The sequence below is a fragment of the Macaca nemestrina genome, chromosome 7 (genome assembly GCF_043159975.1).
Source record: "Macaca nemestrina isolate mMacNem1 chromosome 7, mMacNem.hap1, whole genome shotgun sequence".
Lineage (NCBI taxonomy): Eukaryota > Metazoa > Chordata > Mammalia > Primates > Cercopithecidae > Macaca > Macaca nemestrina.
Window position 1 is genome coordinate 88,569,487 of NC_092131.1, and position 20,679 is coordinate 88,590,165.

General features: G+C 37.1%; 2 protein-coding genes and 1 long non-coding RNA gene across 5 annotated transcripts in view; 2 read left to right on the plus strand and 1 right to left on the minus strand.

The window, feature by feature from the left end:
* Positions 1-20,679, plus strand: part of LOC105499212 (olfactory receptor 4N4C) — a 98,594-nt gene that overhangs the window by 61,452 nt on the left and 16,463 nt on the right. The window lies entirely within an intron of this gene.
* Positions 8,908-20,559, minus strand: LOC105499216 (uncharacterized). Its single transcript, XR_011626046.1, has 5 exons — positions 20,078-20,559; positions 18,812-18,907; positions 15,892-16,059; positions 11,931-12,052; positions 8,908-9,056 (listed from the first exon to the last, which is right to left on the minus strand). It is a non-coding gene; the product is annotated as an uncharacterized lncRNA (long non-coding RNA).
* LOC112423158 (olfactory receptor 4M1) lies at positions 13,603-14,937 on the plus strand. Its single transcript, XM_024786893.2, has one exon. It carries the CDS (start codon positions 13,603-13,605, stop codon positions 14,542-14,544), a length of 942 nt encoding a protein of 313 aa, XP_024642661.2. The 3' UTR covers positions 14,545-14,937.

The following is a 20,679-nucleotide window of genomic DNA, read 5'->3' on the forward strand; positions in this document are numbered from 1 at the left end:
GGGATATGTTTCACTTATTTGTGTCTTCCACAATTTATTTCATTAATGTTTTATACTTTACAGTGTACAGATATTCTACCTCTTTAGTTAAATTTATTCCTAAGTATTTTATTGTTTTTGATGTGCTCATAACTTTTTCTTGATTTTTTCTATAGATCATTATTAGTGTAAAGAAATGCAACTGAATTTTTCTGTTGATTTTGTTAGTTTGCAAAATTTCTGAATTTGCTTATTAGTTCTAACTGTTTTTTAGTAGAGTCTTCAGGATTCTTTCCACACAGGATCATGTCATCTAACAGAGACACTAACTTTTTTATTTGGATGCATTTTCTTTCTTTTCCTAATTACTTTGGTTATGACTCCCAGTACTATGTCGAATGGAAGTAGGGAGAGTGGTCTTGTTCTTGATCTTAGAGATAAACATTTCAATTTTTCATCATTGAGTTTAATGTTTATCATAGGCTTGTGATATACAGGCTTTATTGTGTTGAGGTACATTCCTATAATTTATTTGTTGAAAATTTTGTATTGTGAAAGAATGTTGAATTTTGTCAAATGCTTTTTCTGCATTTGTTTAGATGATCTCATGGTTTTTATTTCTTATTCTGTTAATGTGGTGTAGCACATTTGTTGATTGTGTATGTTGGATAATTCTTACATCCCAGGAATAAATCCTACTTTGTCATGATGCAATATCTTTTTAATGTCCTGGCATATTTGGTTTGCCAGTAGTTTGTTGAAGATTTTTGGACCTTTGTTAATAAGGGATATTGGCCTATAATTTATTTTTCTTGTTGGTGTCCTTATCTGGCTTTGGTATGAGGGCAATGATGGCATTGTAAAATGAGTTTAAAATATCCCCTCCTCTTCAATTTTTTTGAAGGATTTTAGAAGGATTGGTATTAGTTCTTTTCAAAATATTTGGTGGAATTCAATTATGAAGCCATCAGGTCCTAGGATTTTCTTTGATAGGAGATTTTATTATTGATTCAATCTCCTTACTCATTACTGTTAAGATTTTCTATTTCTTCATGATTCAGTCTTGTAGGCTGTATGTGTCTAGGAATTTATCCATTTCTTTTAGGTTATCCAATCTTTTGACTAGTAATGGTTCATAGCATTATCTTATGATTCTTAATATTTTTTGTAGCATTAGTTGTAATGTCTCCTTTTTCATTTTGGCTTTTATTTATTTAAATCTCCTATTTTATTTTTTCTCAGTGTAGATCAAGTATTACTGATTTTATTTATATTTCCAAAAATCAATCTTAGTTTCATGATCTTTTCTACTGTTTCTCTAGTCTCAATTTCATTGATTTCTTTTCTAATCTTTGTTATTTCCTTTTTTTTCTACTAACTTTGGCTTTGTTCTTTTTTTAGTTCATTGAGCTGTAATGTTTGGTTGTTAATTTGAGGACTTTCCTCTTTTATTTTTGTAAACATTTATTACTATACATTTCTCCCTTAAAACTACTTTTGCTGCATCCCAAACCTTTTTGTATGTCATGTCCATTTGGCCCATTGATGGTTGTTTAATTTCTATATGTACATGAATTTTCCAGTTTTCCTCTTATTAATGATTTTAGTCTCATACCACTATGGTCAGAAAATATATTTGATATGATTTTAGTCTTCTGAAATTTGTTAAGACTTGTTTGTGGCTTAACATACAATCTGTCCTGGAGAATATTCTATGTGAGCTTGAGAAGAATGTGTGTTCTGCTGTTGGATTGAATATTCTGTGAATGTCTGTTAGATTCATTTAGGCTGAAGTTGTTCAAGACAGTGTTTTCTTAATAACATTCTTTCTGGATGATTTATCCATTGTTGAAAATAGGATATTAAAGCTCTCCATTATTGTTGCCTTGCTGTTTATCTCTTGCTTTAGATTTGTTAGTATTTGATTTATATATTTAGGTGCTCTGATGTTGGATGTATTTGTATTTATAACTGTTATATTATTTTGAGGAACTGACTTTCTTATCAATATCTAATGACCTTCTTTGTCTCTTGTGACAGTGTTTAAAGTCTATTTTGTCTGATATACATGTAACTGCTACTGCTCCTTTTTGGTTTTCATTTTCATGGAATATTTTTGTTTTTTGTCCCTTTACTTTTAGTCTATGTGTGTTATTAAAGGTGAAGTGAGTTTCTTGTAGGCAGCATTTAGTTGGATCTTATTTTTATAAATCAATTCAGCCACTCTTTGTCTTTTGATTGGCAAAATTTGTTTATTTATAGTTGGTAAGTAAAGATTTACTATTGTCAATTTATTGTTTTCTGGTTGTTTTGTAGATCCTTTATTCCTTTATTACTCCTTTGTTGTTTTCCTTTTTGATTTGATCCTTTTTTTTTTCCAGTGGTGTGCTTTGATTCCTTTCTGTTTATCTTTTGTGTATTTACTATAGGTTTTTAATATGTGGTTGCCATGAGGCTTACATAAGTATTCGTCTTGTTTTACCATTCATTTAAAGATGATAACATCTTAACTTTGATTGCTAAAGAAGCTCTGTACTTTTACTTCCCTTCTCTTACATTTTGCTTTTGATGTTACAGTTTACATTTTTTATATGTCTTAAGAATTTGTTATAGCTATAGTCATTTTTCATACTTTCACCTTATAACTTTATAATGATGGTGTGATTTACACCACCACCATTATAGTATTTGAATATTCTAAATTTAACCATATATATACTTTCCCAGTTAGTTTTATATTTAAAGTTACTAATTATCTGCCTTTTATTTAATCTTAAAAATCCCCCTTTAGAATTTCTTGTAAGGCAGGCAATAGTGAAGATTCACTCAACTTTTATTTTTTTTTCCTAAAGAAGTATTTATCTTCTTCATTTCTGAAGGACAGCTTTGCTGGAAAAATATTGCCGGATGGCAGTTTTATTTTTCTTCCATCACTTTGAATATATTATTTCATTCTCTCCTGATCCTCAAGGTTCTTGCTGATAAATCCACTGATAGCTTTATTTAGGTCCTTTTGTATATGACATGCTTCTTTTCTCTTGCTGCTTACAAGCTTCTCTCTTTGTTTTTAATTTTTGCCAGTTTGATGATAATGTATGTTTGTGGATTCTTTTTTTTTTTTTTTTTTTTGTTTTTGGTTGAATTGACTGGAGAACTTTAGGCTTCATGCAACTGGATGATCATTTCTTTCCTGATACTTGCTAAGTTTCCCATGATTATTCCCTTAAATAAGCTTTCTATCTAATGCTCTCTCTATTTTTCTTCTGAACCTACTATAATTCTAATGTTAGCTCTCTTGATGGTATTCCATGGCTTTTGTAGGTTTTATTCATTTTTTAAAATTTTATCTCCACTTACTGGATGATTTAAAATACTCTGTCTTGAGTTCACTTATTTTTTTATTCTGCTTCATTTAGTCTGATGTTCAAGCCTCTATTACATTTTTTTTTTTAGTTTAGCTGTTGTATTTTTCAGCTCCAACATTTCTGTTTGGTTCTTTAAAAATATTTTCTGTCTCTTTATTGAGCTTCTCATTTTGTTCTTGGATTGTCTTCCTGATTTCATTAAACTATTTATTTGTGTTCTCTTGTAGTTCCCCAAGATTCCTTAGGTAATTATTTTGATTTTTTCCAGGCAATTTATAGATCTCCAATTCTTTGGGGTTGGTGACTAGAAATTAATTTTGTTCCTTTGGCGATGTCATGTTTTCCTGCTTCTTTGTGATCTTTGGATGTTGATTTTGTCAGTGACTAAACCTGCTGGAGTCCTCTGTGGAGTTAAGTACTGTAGTTTGTGCAATTATCATTGTGGGTTCCCTGGTAGTGAAAGCAGTGTAGTATGTGCAGCTGATAAAGGCAGGAGACAGACAGATTCTAGGCAGACAGGGATGAGTCCGTGGTGAATCCCAACCTTCAAGCCAAAGACAACCTGAAGCCTGAAAACCGAGCTGCCAGTTGCAGGTGGAGTCCACAACCGAACTGAGAACTTCCTCAATGCCTTTTACTGAATCGAATGGTGTTTTTTCCAGGCCTGCCCATGGACAGCACAGATTCCTCCATTCTGAGCCCATAAAAACCCCAGACTCGGCCTCACAGATGGCTCTCTGCTTTCAGCCCCACTCTCACACAGAGGGCTACCCACTTTGGCTACTCCCTTGTTGTTACGAGTTTTTCTGCCGCTCAATAAAAACCTCATCAGCCTTGCTCACTCTGTGGTGTCTGCATGCTTCATTCCTCTTGGTTGTGGGACAAGAATCCACAACCCGCTGAACAGTGGGTGTGAAAAGAGCTGTAACACACGCTCCTGTTCACTAAGCTACAGGAGTGAAAAAAAATTGCTGGGTGCCACACACCCCCAGTTGTTGAGCTGTGGGCAGTAGGACTGAATGAGCTGTGACACACCCCCATTTGCTGAAGCTGCTGGTAGTGAGAACGAACAAGAACTGTAACACTTCCTGGGGGCTCAGACCTTGACTCCCAGAGCAAAAGCTGTAACATCTCTTTGGGCTCCATGGTTGCTGGCATCTCTTGAGTTTTTGGGCACTGCTGCATCCCCCTCATCCAGATACCAGTACTCAAGGTGGAAGTCAGTCACAGCACACCCAGACCAGCCATGGGCTGAGCACTGAGCTATGGTGGGTGTCATGGGATCTCGGTGAGTAAGCATAAGTGGAGCATAGCCTGCCAGGCCAAGTGAGTGGAACGAGTTCAGGGGGCCTCAGTGAAGCCTCAGCAGAGGCTCTGCTGGCCACGGAGATTTCCACTTGGCAAAGTGTCACTGAAAGAATCCTGTGTCACATCCATGAGGACTGTTGAGGTTCTCAGTATAGAAGGCTACCAGAATTCTGCTCAGATCAGGCTATTGGGGACTGCATTGATTCCTACCACATGACTGATACTGATAGACCTCATCATTTCTCTTTGTTACCAGCAGTCTACAGATTTCTCAGCTATGTTGGTCTCCCTAGCAATCTGGGATGGGTGAAACTTAAGCTGGTTGTTTGGGCAATGCTCCAGTAGGCTGTGTAAGATGGTTCACCCCACTCTCCTTTTCTCTGCAAGGGGAACTTGCAAGCTGAGCAGTGCCCTCTCCATGCTGAGCACTGCCAGCCTGAAGGAGATGATGCAGGCAAAATGAAACAGTTTTTTTCTACCATTTTTTTTTTGTGGTTATTCTTGTGGTTTTTTTGGTCTGCTCTATTGTTTAAACTTCTTAAGTGGATTCCTGATCTCTTCTAGTTATTTTCATTTGTGGATATTTGCCCAATTGTTGTTCCTTGTAGGAGGAATAAAGACTGAGATCACCTACTCTGCCATTCTAGCTGATGTCTAACACATTTTCTTTGTTCATCTGACTATGGACATTTAGGCTGTTTCCATATCTTGGCTTTTGTGAATAATGCTGCAGTAAACATGGGTGTGAAGGTAACTCTTTGAGGTTCTGATTTCATTTCTTTTGGACATATTCCTAAAAGTGGGACTGCTGAATCATATAATAACTCTGTTTTTAATGTTTTGAGGAACTGACATATTATTTTTCATAGTGACTGCACCATTTTCTGTTTCCACTAACAGTGTACAGGAGTTTCAATTCCCTAAATTCTAGCCAACGCTTCTTTTGTTTTTTGATAATAGGCATGCTAATAGGCATGAGGCAATATCTCATTGGTGTTTGGATATGCATTTCCTTGATGACTAGTGATGCTGAACATATTTGCATATACCTGTTGGCCATTTGTATATTTTCTTTAGAGAAATGTCTTCAAGTTTTTCGCCCACTGGGAAACTGCATATTATCATTATTATTTTTGCCATAGTAGGACTGATTTTTAAGTGCTTCTTATAAATTGGAGTTATTTAAATTTACTTTTTTCTATTTATTATTTTCCTGTTAAACTTGTCTTTATTTTCTAATAATTTTAAATTGTTTTAATTTCTAACATTTTCCCCTATATTTGTGTCTGCCATTGATAAGTTTTAAATTTCATTATCAAATATGCTATAACTCTTTTCCTATTGTTTTTCCTTCATAGGGGCAGGATATACTTAGAAGTTTTTATTCATTCCAAAATAATTTAAATAGTCTATATTTATAGTAATTAAAAAATTCCTCCTTTGCAATTTATGTTAAGTATAAGTTATAAAATATAAATCTTTTAAAAAATCTGGTTAACTAGCTGTTCCAACACAACTTATTGTGTCCTCTGGGACAACAGAATTGAAAATGCACATCATACTCTAGAGAACACATATTGTACATCGTAGCATTTTCCACCCCTAATCCTGTAAGGATTCGCCATTTTTCTTCTGTGAAACTTAAAAGTTGTGTTTCTATGCTCTTTGGATGAAGCACAGATCAACTTTTAAATTATTCCCTCAGGGCTTATGTTCCTACCTGGCTTCCCCTGGCCTCCAGAGGATTGATATTTTGTAGTTACACCCCATGCTGCTAGTTAGTCTACTGTTACATCAGGGCAGAAACTGATACATACCAACATATAGAGGATAAAGTCCTCCACAGTGGATGGTGGAAGACGCTTCTTCTACCTCCTCCCCATAGTTCCTGAATGCACCAAGACTGTCACAGTAATTGGTAGGTGGAATGTTGTTATAAAGTTTACATAAACCATCCTATTTTTGAGACAGTAGGATAGATATAATTATGGGAATAACTATGTAAAATGCGCAGAGATCAGTAGTAAGAAACAGAAAGCAGCATGTAAGGAAATGTCTTAGGGAACTGTGGGTCTTAGCTGTGCAGTGGATGGACAAATTGTTTCTTCTGTGCCTTGATCTCAATAATTAAAGCATTTTAAAGTCAGGGTTGAACAGGGCATTGAGGAGACAGCTTGGTCATTTTATACTCATAGGATGAACCATTTGTAAACAAGCTCAGAGAAGGCTGTTTTGATTTATGGGTCTTCAGAGAGTGACAAATTATTAAAATAAACTTCCAAAATTTTGAATCCCTTTACTCCTGAAAGAAAGTCAGGAAAACCAGTTACTTCTTATTATAGTTCTTCAGGATGATCTCTGTGAAGGGGATGGGAAAGGTGAGGCTTCAAATGTTTCATTTCAAACGGATTAGTGTTAGTAGTAGTAAAAACTTTGAAAATAAATAGAAAAGCAAAAAAGAAACTTAAAAGCAACGAGACTCTTACTTGAAATAAATGTGGGTGAAATATGTATTTTAAATAAAAGGATTCTATAAAGCAAAATTAGGAATTATATAGCAGAGTAGGGAAAGACTAAATGAATTAATAAAAACAATTAGATGTTGTGGTATTTAATTTTTTTCAAAGTCTAATGATTTATTTATTCAATAAAAATCCATATAATCATCCCATCCATCCATCCATCCATCCATCCATCCATCCATCCATCCATCCATTTAACAAACACATATTGAAGACCATAGCGTGCTAGGAACTACCTTAGGCACTAGATATGTAAATAAGACATACTTCATGACCTCAAGAAGCTCAGAGTTTCTGTTATATTTTGCAAAATACAAACTGAAAAATTACAATGTAATGAGTTAAAATTTTTATGGAGATGTAAACAGAGTACTATTATGGGAGCCATAGAAATAGGGCATTACTATGGAACTTATGTATACAAAATTCATTCAAAATTTCAGGCATTTTAGAAAACAGCCTTCTGAGAATAGCTGAAGGATTTAAAAATAGTGATACATCAACAATGTAACAGGACTGTGGGTCTGGGAAAAATACGGGGAGCATTATATGCATTAATCACTACAATACCTATGAAGTAGGTACTGTCATTATTTCCATTGCACTAATCAGGCACATTGAGGCAGAGAGAGGTAAGTGAGTTGCCCAGGTTTACACAGCTAGTAAGTGGTTCAGCTATGGTTAGAACGAAGGCACTGAGAAATAAAAATGAAACCCTTAGCTCCCCAAGCTACTGAATGGACCCTCTCTTGGCCAAGGGTACACTAGAATAACCTTAAAAGCTGAGTTTTCAGCCATGACAAGATGGGCAGTCAGACGTGCCTTCTTACATCCCCGCCCTCACTGACCTGCCATTAGACTTTCCTACCTAAGTGCTAAATACAAACCTGCTCTTTTGAAAGACTCCACTGCTGATATCAACCAACCACTGAAGCTGTCCCTCTTTTTTGTGGTTTTAACACAACAATTAACCAGCATTCCTTCCTGACAAGAGACCAACTTTGTGTTACTCATGAAGGGGCATGAAGCACAATTGTGCATGTACATGGTTCTCCTTTCATAAATATTCATGACTCCTCCTATAGCTTATTGAGCCTATATATTTGGCCATCTCACTCAGTACATACTCCTTTTGACATTCCCTCGAAATATTTGTTTCTGGCTCCTGGCCAGAGGCTATATTTCCCAGCCTGTCATAATAGCCACCCTGCAGGCTGCAACTCTAAGAGAAATAAAGGTCCTCCTTTCCAAATTTATGAACCTCATCATTCTTCAGTTGACACCACTAACACCCCATATCTAAGTATATTAAAAGAGAAATAAGCAGCAAATATATATAATATATATTATAACATAAATGTGTAATACATGTGAATATATAATTATAATATATATTTATATGTAATTTATATTATATATAAAATATATTTTAATATACTTTAATATATTAAAGTAAATTAAAAGAATATATTAAAATATATATTAGTTGTATATAAAAATATTTTTAATATACTTTAATAATATATTAATGTATATTACTATATATTAATTTTAACATATGTTAATAACATTAAAGTATATTATTAAATATAATAATAATATATTAAAGTATATTAAGACAGAAATAGGTAGCAAATGATCTTCAAAATATTCTAATATTGAGATCAGCCCTCCTCTGATCCTAATGGTTTCTTCTTGCCTAGTTTACTGTGCACAACAATGCATACAGAAAATCAATGTAATTACTACATATTGATATTTTCTGCTACTGATTTATTTATGATATTCGAGGTCCTTGGGCGTCCATATGCCTATCTATATGGTGAAGATGCTTCTGTATACTCCTTCCTCGCCATCCCACAGAATAAGTGAGCTCAATATCCTAAAAATAGGAAAATTAATTCACATTATTTCTAAGTGTTGTATATACCCACAATGGTGATTACATCACTGTTTCTCCCTATTGCTACCCAAATCATTCTTAATTTACCTTTCTTATTTACCTAGTAAAATAATTTTACTCTCAACCTACTTTTACTTTAATGGAATCATAGGATTTTAGAGGTAGAGCATTTCTTAAAATTCTAGTTAAAATCCCTTCTGTTGCTACGAAGAAACTGTCATAGAGGAAGATTTCATGACCTCAGCATCACCCAGATTCTTGTTTTCCCCCAAAGCATTGGTTCTCTTGAGGAGATTTCACAGTTTACTCACCTACAGGGAATGCGCCTGTACTCCCTGGTATTTTCATAGTCATCCTCTAGGTACTATGTCCCTGCAGATTAAGAATGGGAATTTTCTAGATGTTGTTAAAAGAGGAGCAGAAGCTTAGGAGGAGTAGGTGGGTGGATGTAAGATGAAGTAAATCTTCTTAAGCAACTTATGCAACCACTGCTCTAAGAATAAGCACTAATTTGGAATAGACATCCCCTCCTAAATGGCAACCTTGGAAAAAAATGCCCTAAGTCAGTCTTCATGAGTGGCTTATCTCCCCCAAGAATTTCCCACAAACATAATCGCTTGCTTTGGATTTTCTTGGCACAATTCCCAGCCTTTCTTGGGGTGTTGCCGTGCATACCCAAGTATGTATAGTTTATTTAGCCCAATTTTATTAAGGACCTGGAGTGTGCTAGATGAGACTCATTTTAGACACAGAAGATAGAAAGACAATATTTTTAAATTGCCATTGTGGAGTTTAAATTCCAGCTGCCTTTGGTAGTATGACAATAGCAACATATGATCCACTGATAAATCCTGCCTGTTGCATCTCCTAAATATTTTCTAAACAAATTATTCCTTTCTCCAAATAGTTATTGCTGTATTGTTAGTTTAAGCCATGTATTTTTTTCCTGCAATGTTGTCTTACTCCAATTTATTCACATAGCAGCCAGGGTGATATTTCTAAATTGCAAATTGTATTAAGCTATTCTCCCAAGTTTTATTGTAAAACATATTGAAAGAAAATTGGAAATCCAATTTTATTATTGTGGGTTACATTACTTGGTCTTTAACTAACTCTTTATTCTGTTCTTCTTCTACCAGTTGCGGGTCTTCTACAGTTCTTAGAAACTCTTTCATGCCACAAGGCCTTTTCAATTACTATTCTCTCTTCTTAAAATGCTTTTCTTCAAACTTTCAAAGCTAGCAAAAGGTCACCAACTCAGAACCTTTTCTAAAATACTCCATCACACACACCATCGTCATTTACTCTACCGTCACCCCCTTTTTATTTCCTGCTTGTCTTTTAGCACTAGTAGCAATTATTTTATTTTACTTATTTATATTTTATTTTTATTTGTTTACTTATTTATTGTCTGTCTATATTTTCAGAATGGAAGTTTGATGAGGCAGATATTGAATCTTCCTTGTTCATTGTTGTGTCTCAGCAGGTAGCATATAGTAGATCCTCTCTAAATGTTTGTGGAATAAACAAATGAATAGTTTATAGAAGTGACACAGAGGCTCTATATTTAGGAATATACTTTTTACTATCACGTGTAGATAGCTTTGTTTTGACATGCGTTAAATGACAAGTGCTGGACAGAATAAGAATTGTTGCGTCTTTTATGGTATTTTAGGTCATGGTTATGTTAATGTAGGGAAACTAGGTGTTTGTTCTTCCTTGAGGAAGTGAAATGGTGTAGTGGTGTGTGTGTGTGTGTGTGTGTGTGTGTGTGTGTTATGAGTAGTGGCTGAGCATTACTAGCTTTGGGAGTAGGGGATTTGACTGGCTGCCTGACTATCGGATTGAGATGCTCCAGCAAAATATTTCTTTTCCACTTCACACTTGTGAAGGGTAGAGGAGAGAGACATTCATCAAGGAGTGTGGAGGGATGAATCCTTTGTATTTTTGTCCTAAGGAATAAATGTGGTTGATTTTGGTTCTTAATGCAAAGTATACATCATTGGTTTCTAATTTTATGTCATATCTTGAACACTGAGGTACAAAAGAAAATCTTTGACACTTTTTCTGGTAAATCACCCTTTCTATTCCATAATACCTGATGTATGTTTGTCTTTTCAAGACATCAACACTCATTCATCTCAATTCTTTCTAGATCAGTGCCATTTTCTACTTGTGTTTTGGTGGAATGGGTACGGAGCAGAGCAGAGGAGGAAGGGGTGATTTGTATGACGACACTCAGAATCACTGTATCATGTCCCCATAATAATAAAAAAAAGCATATGGTCTTGTAATGGTATTTACTGCTTTAAAATATTCATCTCCTTTCAATAATAAAGGGACAATTATTTACTTAAGAACAAATAATCACTTCCATCTGGTCAAAAACTACATAGCATAATAGCAAAATATGTAAATGAGCTGAGTAATTGTATTATTTCAGATGCCTTTGGTAGAAATTTATTTGATTGTTGGAACCTCATAGTTGACTTATCAGTGAATGTAAATGAGTTAGTATATAACTAGCTCATAACCCTCATAACTAATAACACAACAAGTATATAATTATAAGCTATACCTGTTGTGTTATTAGTTATGGGGGCTATGAGCTGCCTCTTCCAGGTAAGTACAGTAAAATCATTGTTTTGTGGAATCTCAGGAAATATGTCATTCTGGATAAACTTATTATCTTTCTTTTGATTAAAATCTTCCTAAGTCAAATTTAAAATGTTTCTATCTTACTAAATATGCTTAATTAACTCAGTGAGGTCCACTCTGGGCAATTTATGGACATGGGGAAATTGATCCCTTTTCTAAATAGTCCCACACTACTCACTTTCTGAATATTTTTACCTTTCTTCCTCTTGCTACCAGATTCCTGGAAAACACTGGTCTTTTTTTCTTTGTGTCTGCTTGTAGTAAGCCATCCCTTCTTCAAAATGCAATGCTTCTATAAGATACTGAAGGTCATTTATCTATGTTAAAATTATGTACAAATTGAGTCAGTAGGTTCTGAAAATGGCACACTTAATTTCTTTACTCAGTAGTATACATAGTGCCAATAAGTGTTTGGACACAGCCACATTGTTTGGTATTACAGAACCTTAACTTTTTAAATATTCTTTTTTATGTTTAACTTTTTAAGTAATAAGAGAGGTTAGGCTGGGTGTAGTGGCTCATGCCTGTAATCCCAGCACTTTGGGAGGCCGAGGCAGGTGGATCACGAGGTCAGGAGATAGAGACCATCCTGGCTAACACAGTGAAACACCATCTCTACTAAAAATACAAAAAATTAGCTGGGTGTGGTAGTGGGCACCTGTAGTCCCAGCTACTCGGGAGGCTGAGGCAGGAGAATGGCGTGAACCTGGGAGGCGGAGCTTGTAGTGAGCCAAGATTGCGCCATTGCACTCCAGCCTGGGCCACAGAGTGAGACTCCATCTCAAAAAAAAAAAAAAAAAAACCAACAAAGCAAAAAAAACTAATAAGAGAGGCAATACCAAAAAATATCACATCAGCAGAAAAGCAGAAAAGAAACAACTCTCTTATATTGGCTGTTGGTTACAACAAAACTTACTTTGGTGGGGCAGTTTGTAACCTTACTTAAAGAAAAGCATGTTTGGTAATGTGAATTGTTATTTCATTTTTATTTGACAAGTTTTGTTCTACTTAGTGGTGTCAGGTTCAATACAGGGCAGTAAGCAAAATTTTAAAAATAATATTATTCCCATTGTCACCTTGAAACAGCAGAGCAGATCAGCTCAGTATCAAATTGGGTAGCAAGCATACCCATTTCTCAGATCACTACACCCACTTACATTCCTGCAATGTTGAGAAAATTTTATAGTCAGTGTAGTATCCAGTATTGATAAATCTGGTCACAGCTAGAAGAATTTTTATATAGGGCTTTGCATAGCTGTAGATTGTGGCTGGTTGCCTGTTACCAAGGATCGAGCTGTACAGGTTTCGGTTATGGAAAAATATGTCCATTCACTACTCATGAAGCCTTGGGACCTCTTTTCTGTATTACAACTAAAATACTGCTAGATCTATATGTGTACTATTAGAATGCAAGCCTAAGTGTGCAGGTTGGCAAGATTTCACAATAAAAAAAGATCTAGAAAAAAGAGGCCACATCTCTGATTGCCAGTCTAAAATTTGGCTACACTCAGAAGTAGCTTCACATATTTCTTACTAACGCAGATGTTTGGGGGAAGAAGTAGTGCATTGCCGAATTTCACAAAAAGTAAGATTGTTAACATTAACAAGCTGAGATTTGAATTTCAAATACATGCCACACTTCATATAGTTTTAATGTTTCCAATTTATAAGTTCATCATATACTCTCTCCCTCTTGGTTTATCAAATATAAAATGGGAAACCAAATGTATCCTCATGTAATCTGTTAATGACAGGGAACATATGACAATTTTGAAAGCGGTGATATAACTCTAGTTAAATACTATGTGGACTAATTATAGTTTCTTTAATTTTCATAGCTATATTATGAAAAAAGTAAGTTGAAGAAATGGAAACTGCAAATTACACCAAGGTGACAGAATTTGTTCTCACTGGCCTATCCCAGACTCGGGAGGTCCAACTAGTCCTATTTGTTATATTTCTATCCTTCTATTTGTTCATCCTACCGGGAAATATCCTTATCATTTGCACCATCAGGCTTGACCCTCATCTGACTTCTCCTATGTATTTCCTGTTGGCTAATCTGGCCTTCCTTGATATTTGGTACTCTTCCATTACAGCCCCTAAAATGCTCATAGACTTCTTTGTGGAGAGGAAGATAATTTCCTTTGGTGGATGCATTGCACAGCTGTTCTTCTTACACTTTGTTGGGGCTTCGGAGATGTTCTTGCTCACAGTGATGGCCTTTGACCGCTATGCTGCTATCTGCCGACCCCTCCACCATGCTACCATCATGAATCGACGTCTCTGCTGTATCCTGGTGGCTCTCTCCTGGATGGGGGGCTTCATTCATTCTATAATACAGGTGGCTCTCATTGTTCGACTTCCTTTCTGTGGGCCCAATGAGTTAGACAGTTACTTCTGTGACATCACACAGGTTGTCCGGATCGCCTGTGCCAACACCTTCCCAGAGGAGTTAGTGATGATCTGTAGCAGTGGTCTGATCTCTGTGGTGTGTTTCATTGCTCTGTTAATGTCCTATGCCTTCCTTCTGGCCATGCTCAAGAAACATTCAGGCTCAGGTGAGAATACCAACAGGGCCATGTCCACCTGCTATTCCCACATTACCATTGTGGTGCTAATGTTTGGGCCATCCATCTACATTTATGCTCGCCCATTTGACTCTTTTTCCCTAGATAAAGTGATATCTGTGTTTCATACTGTAATATTCCCTTTACTTAATCCCATTATTTACACACTGAGAAACAAGGAAGTAAAGGTAGCCATGAGGAAGTTGGTCACCAAATATATCTTGTGTAAAGAGAAGTGAAAGATAAATTATACATTTTATAGTCCTCCTGAGGATCGTTGTCCTAAAGCAGGAAGTATTTGCAGTAATAATGCTGCATTCACTTCCTCCTTTCATTTGTGTTCTTTAAATTTTACTATAATTTTTCTCTATTAATTCCTCTTTATATTGAAAAAATAGAGGAATTAAGATGAACATAAATTTACTCACACCCACCCTGAAATTCCTGGCAGATCATTATTAGAATTTTGAGATATAATAATAATCTGCTAAAGTACATTTTAACTAATTGTTAATTGAGTAACTATTCTGCAGAGGCTCTGACTTTGAGGAGAACGTGTTGAGAAAAATAAATAAGACATGGAGACGTGTCCATTAAAAATATGAAGTAAACGGCAAGCATATGAATGTAGCTAACTTCAAGTTAGCAAATAAATATTGTTTTCATGTTTCAGTGTTGGCTCAGTGGAATGGTATCTGGTAAACATCTTGCTGGGTCTGGAAAAACAGATTATTTGTCCTTTATCTCCTCTTGTTTCCAGAGTTGATGGAAAATGAGGATTCATTTATACAAGGTATTTCAGTTTACATTTCAGGTGGTGTCCACTCAACAGTTTGGAGACACAACTCAAAATTTTATCACATTATGAAAACATTTTTTATGAATTCGAAGCAGAGTGTAATTTGGCTGATACATGAGATTCATGTCATTCCAGATGAAGCCTCCAGGCAACTAGCAATTTTTATAGCCAGTCCCTACTTACATCCTTCAGAGTGAAAGTAGGCTTGGGGAGAAAGCTTCCAGGTTGACTGGGATTGGTAGACATCTAGCTGTGTAACTTTCTTTTCTAAACTATCATCTCATCTGCCACTTTTGTATGTTTTCCATGATTGCTAATTCTGCCTCCCATGTTAAATTGGTAGGGTGCTGCTTTTGTTAGCACTTAATTCAGAGTTCTTTCCCATTGAGAGACCTAGATGTATTGGTTCCCATGATCCCTTAGAAAATTGTTAGGGATTGATTTCCTATTCTCAGGCACTAAAAACTCAGTTACTCTCCAAGTTTCAGAATGTAAAAGGTAGATTAGAACATTTGATTTTATAGGTTATGTTGCTTTACTTAAATTTATTAGTTTTTAATTTCAAAGCTAGGGAATCTTTTCATTGAAGGGCAAGAATGCATTGGGTGTATTAAGCTTTAGTCTTCTTTTTTGAATTTGATAATGTAATATGGACTAAACTTTAAGTGAATTAGATCCTTGTCAACATTAGGAATGAATATATAAAAATAAATAACTATTCCTAGACTTACTATTTAGAGATTTTATTTATTAATTGAGGAGGTAATTTGTGCCAGACCCAGTGTACCTCGGATGCATAGGATGGAATGGTGGTACACAAAGCTTGTTTCCTGCTTTGGGAATTTTTCCTTATGGTGACCTTCTTCCATCTTCAATGCTACCTTACTTCTCTTCTAGGAACGGAAAGGCACGGACTGACATTATGAGTCCTGATTTTGAGTTGACTTCTCATCACCTGGAAGTGAATAAAACAGTAGACTTCTCTAATGTTTTGTAACATAGCACGAAAAAATATGAAGTACAAAAGATATATATACACACACACAATAAAATGATGTTATGTTTCTAAATCTTGTATCATCTTATTATATCCTTATATCCTTTCTCTGTATTTGATCTAGCCAGACTTCTATTCCTTTTGTCACTTATCTTCCATCAAATTAGGACTGATGTTCTTGGGAAAGGTGAGAGGTGACAACGTGCTGGCAGCCCTCACTCGCTCTCAGCACCTCCTCGGCCTGGGCACCCACTCTAGCCGCACTTGAGGAGCCCTTCAGCCCGCAGCTGAACTGTGGGAGCCCCTCTCTGGGCTGACGGAGGCCAGAGCCTGCTCCCTCTGCTTGTGAGGAGGTGTAGAGGGAGAGGCACCCGCGGGAACCAAGGCTGCAAGGTGCTCGCCAGCCAGTGTGAGTTCCGGGCAGGCACGGGCTCCGCGGCCCCTGCACTTGGAGCGGCTGGGCCGGGCCCTAGGCAGTGAGAGGCTTAGCACCTGGGCCAGCAGCTACAGAGGGTGTGCCGGGTACCCCAGCAGTGCCGGCCAGCCAGCGCTGGGCTCGAATTCTTGCTGGGCCTCAGCTGCCTCCCAGGGCTCAGGACCCACAGACCGCCATGCCCGAGCCTCCCCTCTGCCATGGGCTCCTGCAGAGCTGGAGCCTCCCTGACAGGTGCTACCCCCTGCCCGGCAGCACCCGGTGCCATCAATCACCCAAGGGCTGAGGAGTGCCGGCTGAGGGCACACAGTGAGGGACTGGCGGGCAGGCAGCTCTGCCTGTGGCCCTGGGGCGGTATCCACTAGGGGAAGCCAGCTGGGCTCCTGGGTCTAGTGGGGACTTGGAGAGCCTTTATGTCTACCTGAGGGATTGTGAACGCACCAATCGGCACTCTGTGTCTAGCAAAAGGATTGTAAACACACCAATCAGTACTCTGTGTCTAGCTCAGGTTTGTAAATACACCAATCACTACTCTGTATCTAACTAACCTAGTGGGGACTTGGAGAACTTTTCTATCTAGCACTCTGCGTCTAGCTCAGGGATTGTAAATGTACCAATCAACACTCTGTCAAAATGGACCAATCAGCTCTCTGTAAAACGGACCAATCAGCTCTCTGTAAAATGGACCAATCATCAGGATGTGGGTGGAGTTAGCTAAGGGAACAAAAGCAGGCTGCCAAGCTAGCCTCCGCCACCCACTAAGATTCCCTTCTACGGTGTGGCAACTTTGTTCTTTTGCTCTTTAGGATCAATCTTGCTGCTGTTCACTTTTTGGGTCCACGTGCCCTTAATGAGCTGTAATATTCACCTTGAAGGTCTGCAACTTCACTCCTGAAGTCAGCAAGACCACGAACCCACCAGAAGGAAGACACTGTGGACGCATCTGAACATCTGAAGGAACAAACTCGGGACACACCATCTCTAAGAACTGTAACCCTCACTGCTAGAGTCCGCGGCTTTATTCTTGAAGTCAGCGAGACCAAGAACTCACACATTCCAGACACGAAGGACCACTGATTTGCTATGCTCTTCGAACACCAGCACACTGTACTATAGGAGGATATTTACTGAAAACATTGAAGCTGGTAATACAAAGGAAAAAGGCATACAAATAGTGTGATAACTAATTGCTTACTTAGGAATATTATCTGAAATTAGAAACTAATGTCAATGAAGAAAAGGGGAACATTTGGCAAACTCTAATAACTGAGCCTGATTCATGGAGGATATAATTATCAGAGAACAAATTTCAGTCAAACATGTGACTAGGACAAAAGGTTGGGTATACACACACACACACACACACATATATATAATTATACAGTAGTCTTCTTTTATCCATAGGAGATATGTTCCGAGACACCTGTGGATGCCTGAGACAGTGGATAGTACCAAACCCTATATATATTATTTTTTTCCTATACATACATGTCTATGATAAAATTTATAAATTAGGCACAGTAACAGATTTATAACAACTAATAAAATAGAACAATTATAACAATATGCCGGCATTACTACTTTTGCACTTTGGAGCCATTATTAAATAGGAAAAGGATTACTTGAACAGAAGCACTGTGATGCTGTGTCTAACTGATAACCAAGGTGGCTACTAAGTGACTAAAGTGCAGGTGGCATGTACAACATGGATACACTGGACAAAGGGATGACTCATGTCCCTGGAAGGATGGAGAAGGACAGCTTGAGATTTCATCATACTACTTAGAATGGGGCATAATTTAAAACTTATGAATTGTTTGTTGCTGGAATTTTCCATTTAACATTTTTTGGACGGAAGTTGACCATGGACAACAGAAACTACAGAAAGCAACACTATGATAAGAGGGGGCTACTGTATTTAATCTAATATTAGGCTTATTAAACTGTAAACCTAAGACTAAAACTAAGGTAAGCAAGGTAGAACTATATGAAATGCTATCTGCTATCTGTGTGTATACCAACCTTTTGTCCTAGTCACATGTTTGACTGAAATTTGTTCTGATAATTTCATCAAAAGAGGTCATAACTGTATAAATGCTATCTATTCTGCTGTGACAATGCAGAAATCATAGAACTGTACTCCATTTCCAACGTGTGGATCTCTCACTAAAAAAAGAAAAAAATACATGTTTTGGATAAACATCTTTTTAAATGTTATAAAATTAGGAAGCCAGAGAAATACATGAACAGAAATCAGCTTTTACTGGGAAGACTTACGTTCTGTTTTCAAGCCTGGTGGTGGGGCTGCAGATGGATAGCAGACAGAGCCCAGAGTTCACACGTATATTCACCAATGATATATTCAAAAACTACCTAACGTCCCAAAGGATATATTGTTAGGGTAGTATAAAATAACTTTTAAAAAATTTCACTACCTCAAAAATGCAAAAGAGAAAAAAGAAAAATTAATGAAACACAAGTGGGATCACATATATTTTCTGAGTTTGAAATTCATTGCAAGTTGATAATTTTGTTCACTGCATACTAAATAATTTTGTTAAACGTTTCTGGTTTCAGACTTGTAATGCCTCTTTACAGAAGGAAACACCAATATCTTCTGGAGGTTCTTATGTTTATTCCAGGACTCAAAATATTCTATAAATAGACTTTCAAGAAGTAAGAGCTGGCCGGGCGCAGTGGCTCACGCCTGTAATCCAAGCACTTTGGGAGGCCGAGGCCGGCGGATCAGGAGGTCAGGAGATCGAGACAATCCTGGCTAACACGGTGAAACCGTGTCTCCACTAAAAAATAAAAAAAATTTAGCCGGTCGTGGTGGCAGGCGCCTGCAGTCCCAACTACTCAGGAGGCTGAGGCAGGACAATGGTGTGAACCCAGGTGGCGGAGCTTGCAATAAGCAGAGATAGTGCCTCTGCCCTCCAGCCTGGGCGACAGAGCGAGACTCCGTCTCAAAAAAAAAAAAAAAGAAAGAAGAGCTTATAGTCAGACATGAGTGAATATGCAGTAAAGCAAGCCTCTTTGAGGGAGAATCAGAAGAACAACACAGTGAAAGATCAAAACCACAAAAAAGATACAGAATGTAAAGTAAGTAGATTTGGTATGTTTAAAAAAACAAAAGAATGAAAATATGAAGAGGGATAAAGATGCTGTAAAAATAAACAGAAAATCTTAAGAAAAAGAGAAATTCAGATTCAGATTAAAAATTCAACAAATGTATGTAGTCGTAAATTAGAATCAGTAACTTAGCACACACAGCTAAGGAACTGAATTACGCATGGAGGAGACATACTGGTATGAAGAGACTAGGAGACATTGAAAACAGAACAAAATGATCTAAATATATCTCATCAATTTCAAAGGAAAGAATAGATAAAATGTAGTGGAGGCTGTATTGAAGAAATACTGCTGACATTTTCCTAAACCTAATAAAAGACACCAAACTTCAAAATCAGGAATCCCACCAAAATATTAACAGGATACATGTTTTAAAATACACATTTAGGGAGCAGTTGTGGTGACTCATACCTGTAATCCCAGCACTTTGGGAGGCCAAGGCGGGCAGATCGCTTGAACCCAGGAGTTTGAGAGCAACCGAACAACACGACAAAACTCAGTCTCTACAAAAAAATGAAAAAAATTAGCTGGGGTGTTGAAGGCTAATTGTAGTCCCAGCTACTCTGGAGGCTGAGGTGAGAGAGCAACGGAGCCTGAGAGTTTGAGGCTGCTGTGAGCTATGATCGCAACAATGCACTGCGTGTCAGCCTAAGCGACAGAGTCAGACCTGGCAACAACAACAACAACAACAACAGAATAAAGAAAAAAACAAAAAGATGCACATTTGGGCACATCATAGTAGAACTGCAGATCAATAAAGACAACTAAGCAGATGTGGAAAGCAGAGCTCATCTTCAAGGGAAAGGCAGTCAGGATAATATTTCACTGGTTTCCTTCCTTCCTTATTTTCTTTTCTTTTCTTCTTCTTTTCCTTCCTTCCTCCCTCCCTTCTCTCTCTCTCCTTCCTTCCTTCCTTCCTTCCTTCCTTCCTTCCTTCCTTCCTTCCTTCCTTCCTTCCTTCCTCCTTCCTTCCTTCCTTCCTTCCTTCCTTCCTTCCTTCCTTTCTTCTTCCT

What these genes read in the sequence shown, in the direction of transcription:
- LOC112423158 (XM_024786893.2), top strand. Translation starts at nt 13,603, where the DNA reads ATGGAAACTGCAAATTACACCAAGGTGACAGAATTTGTTCTCACTGGC.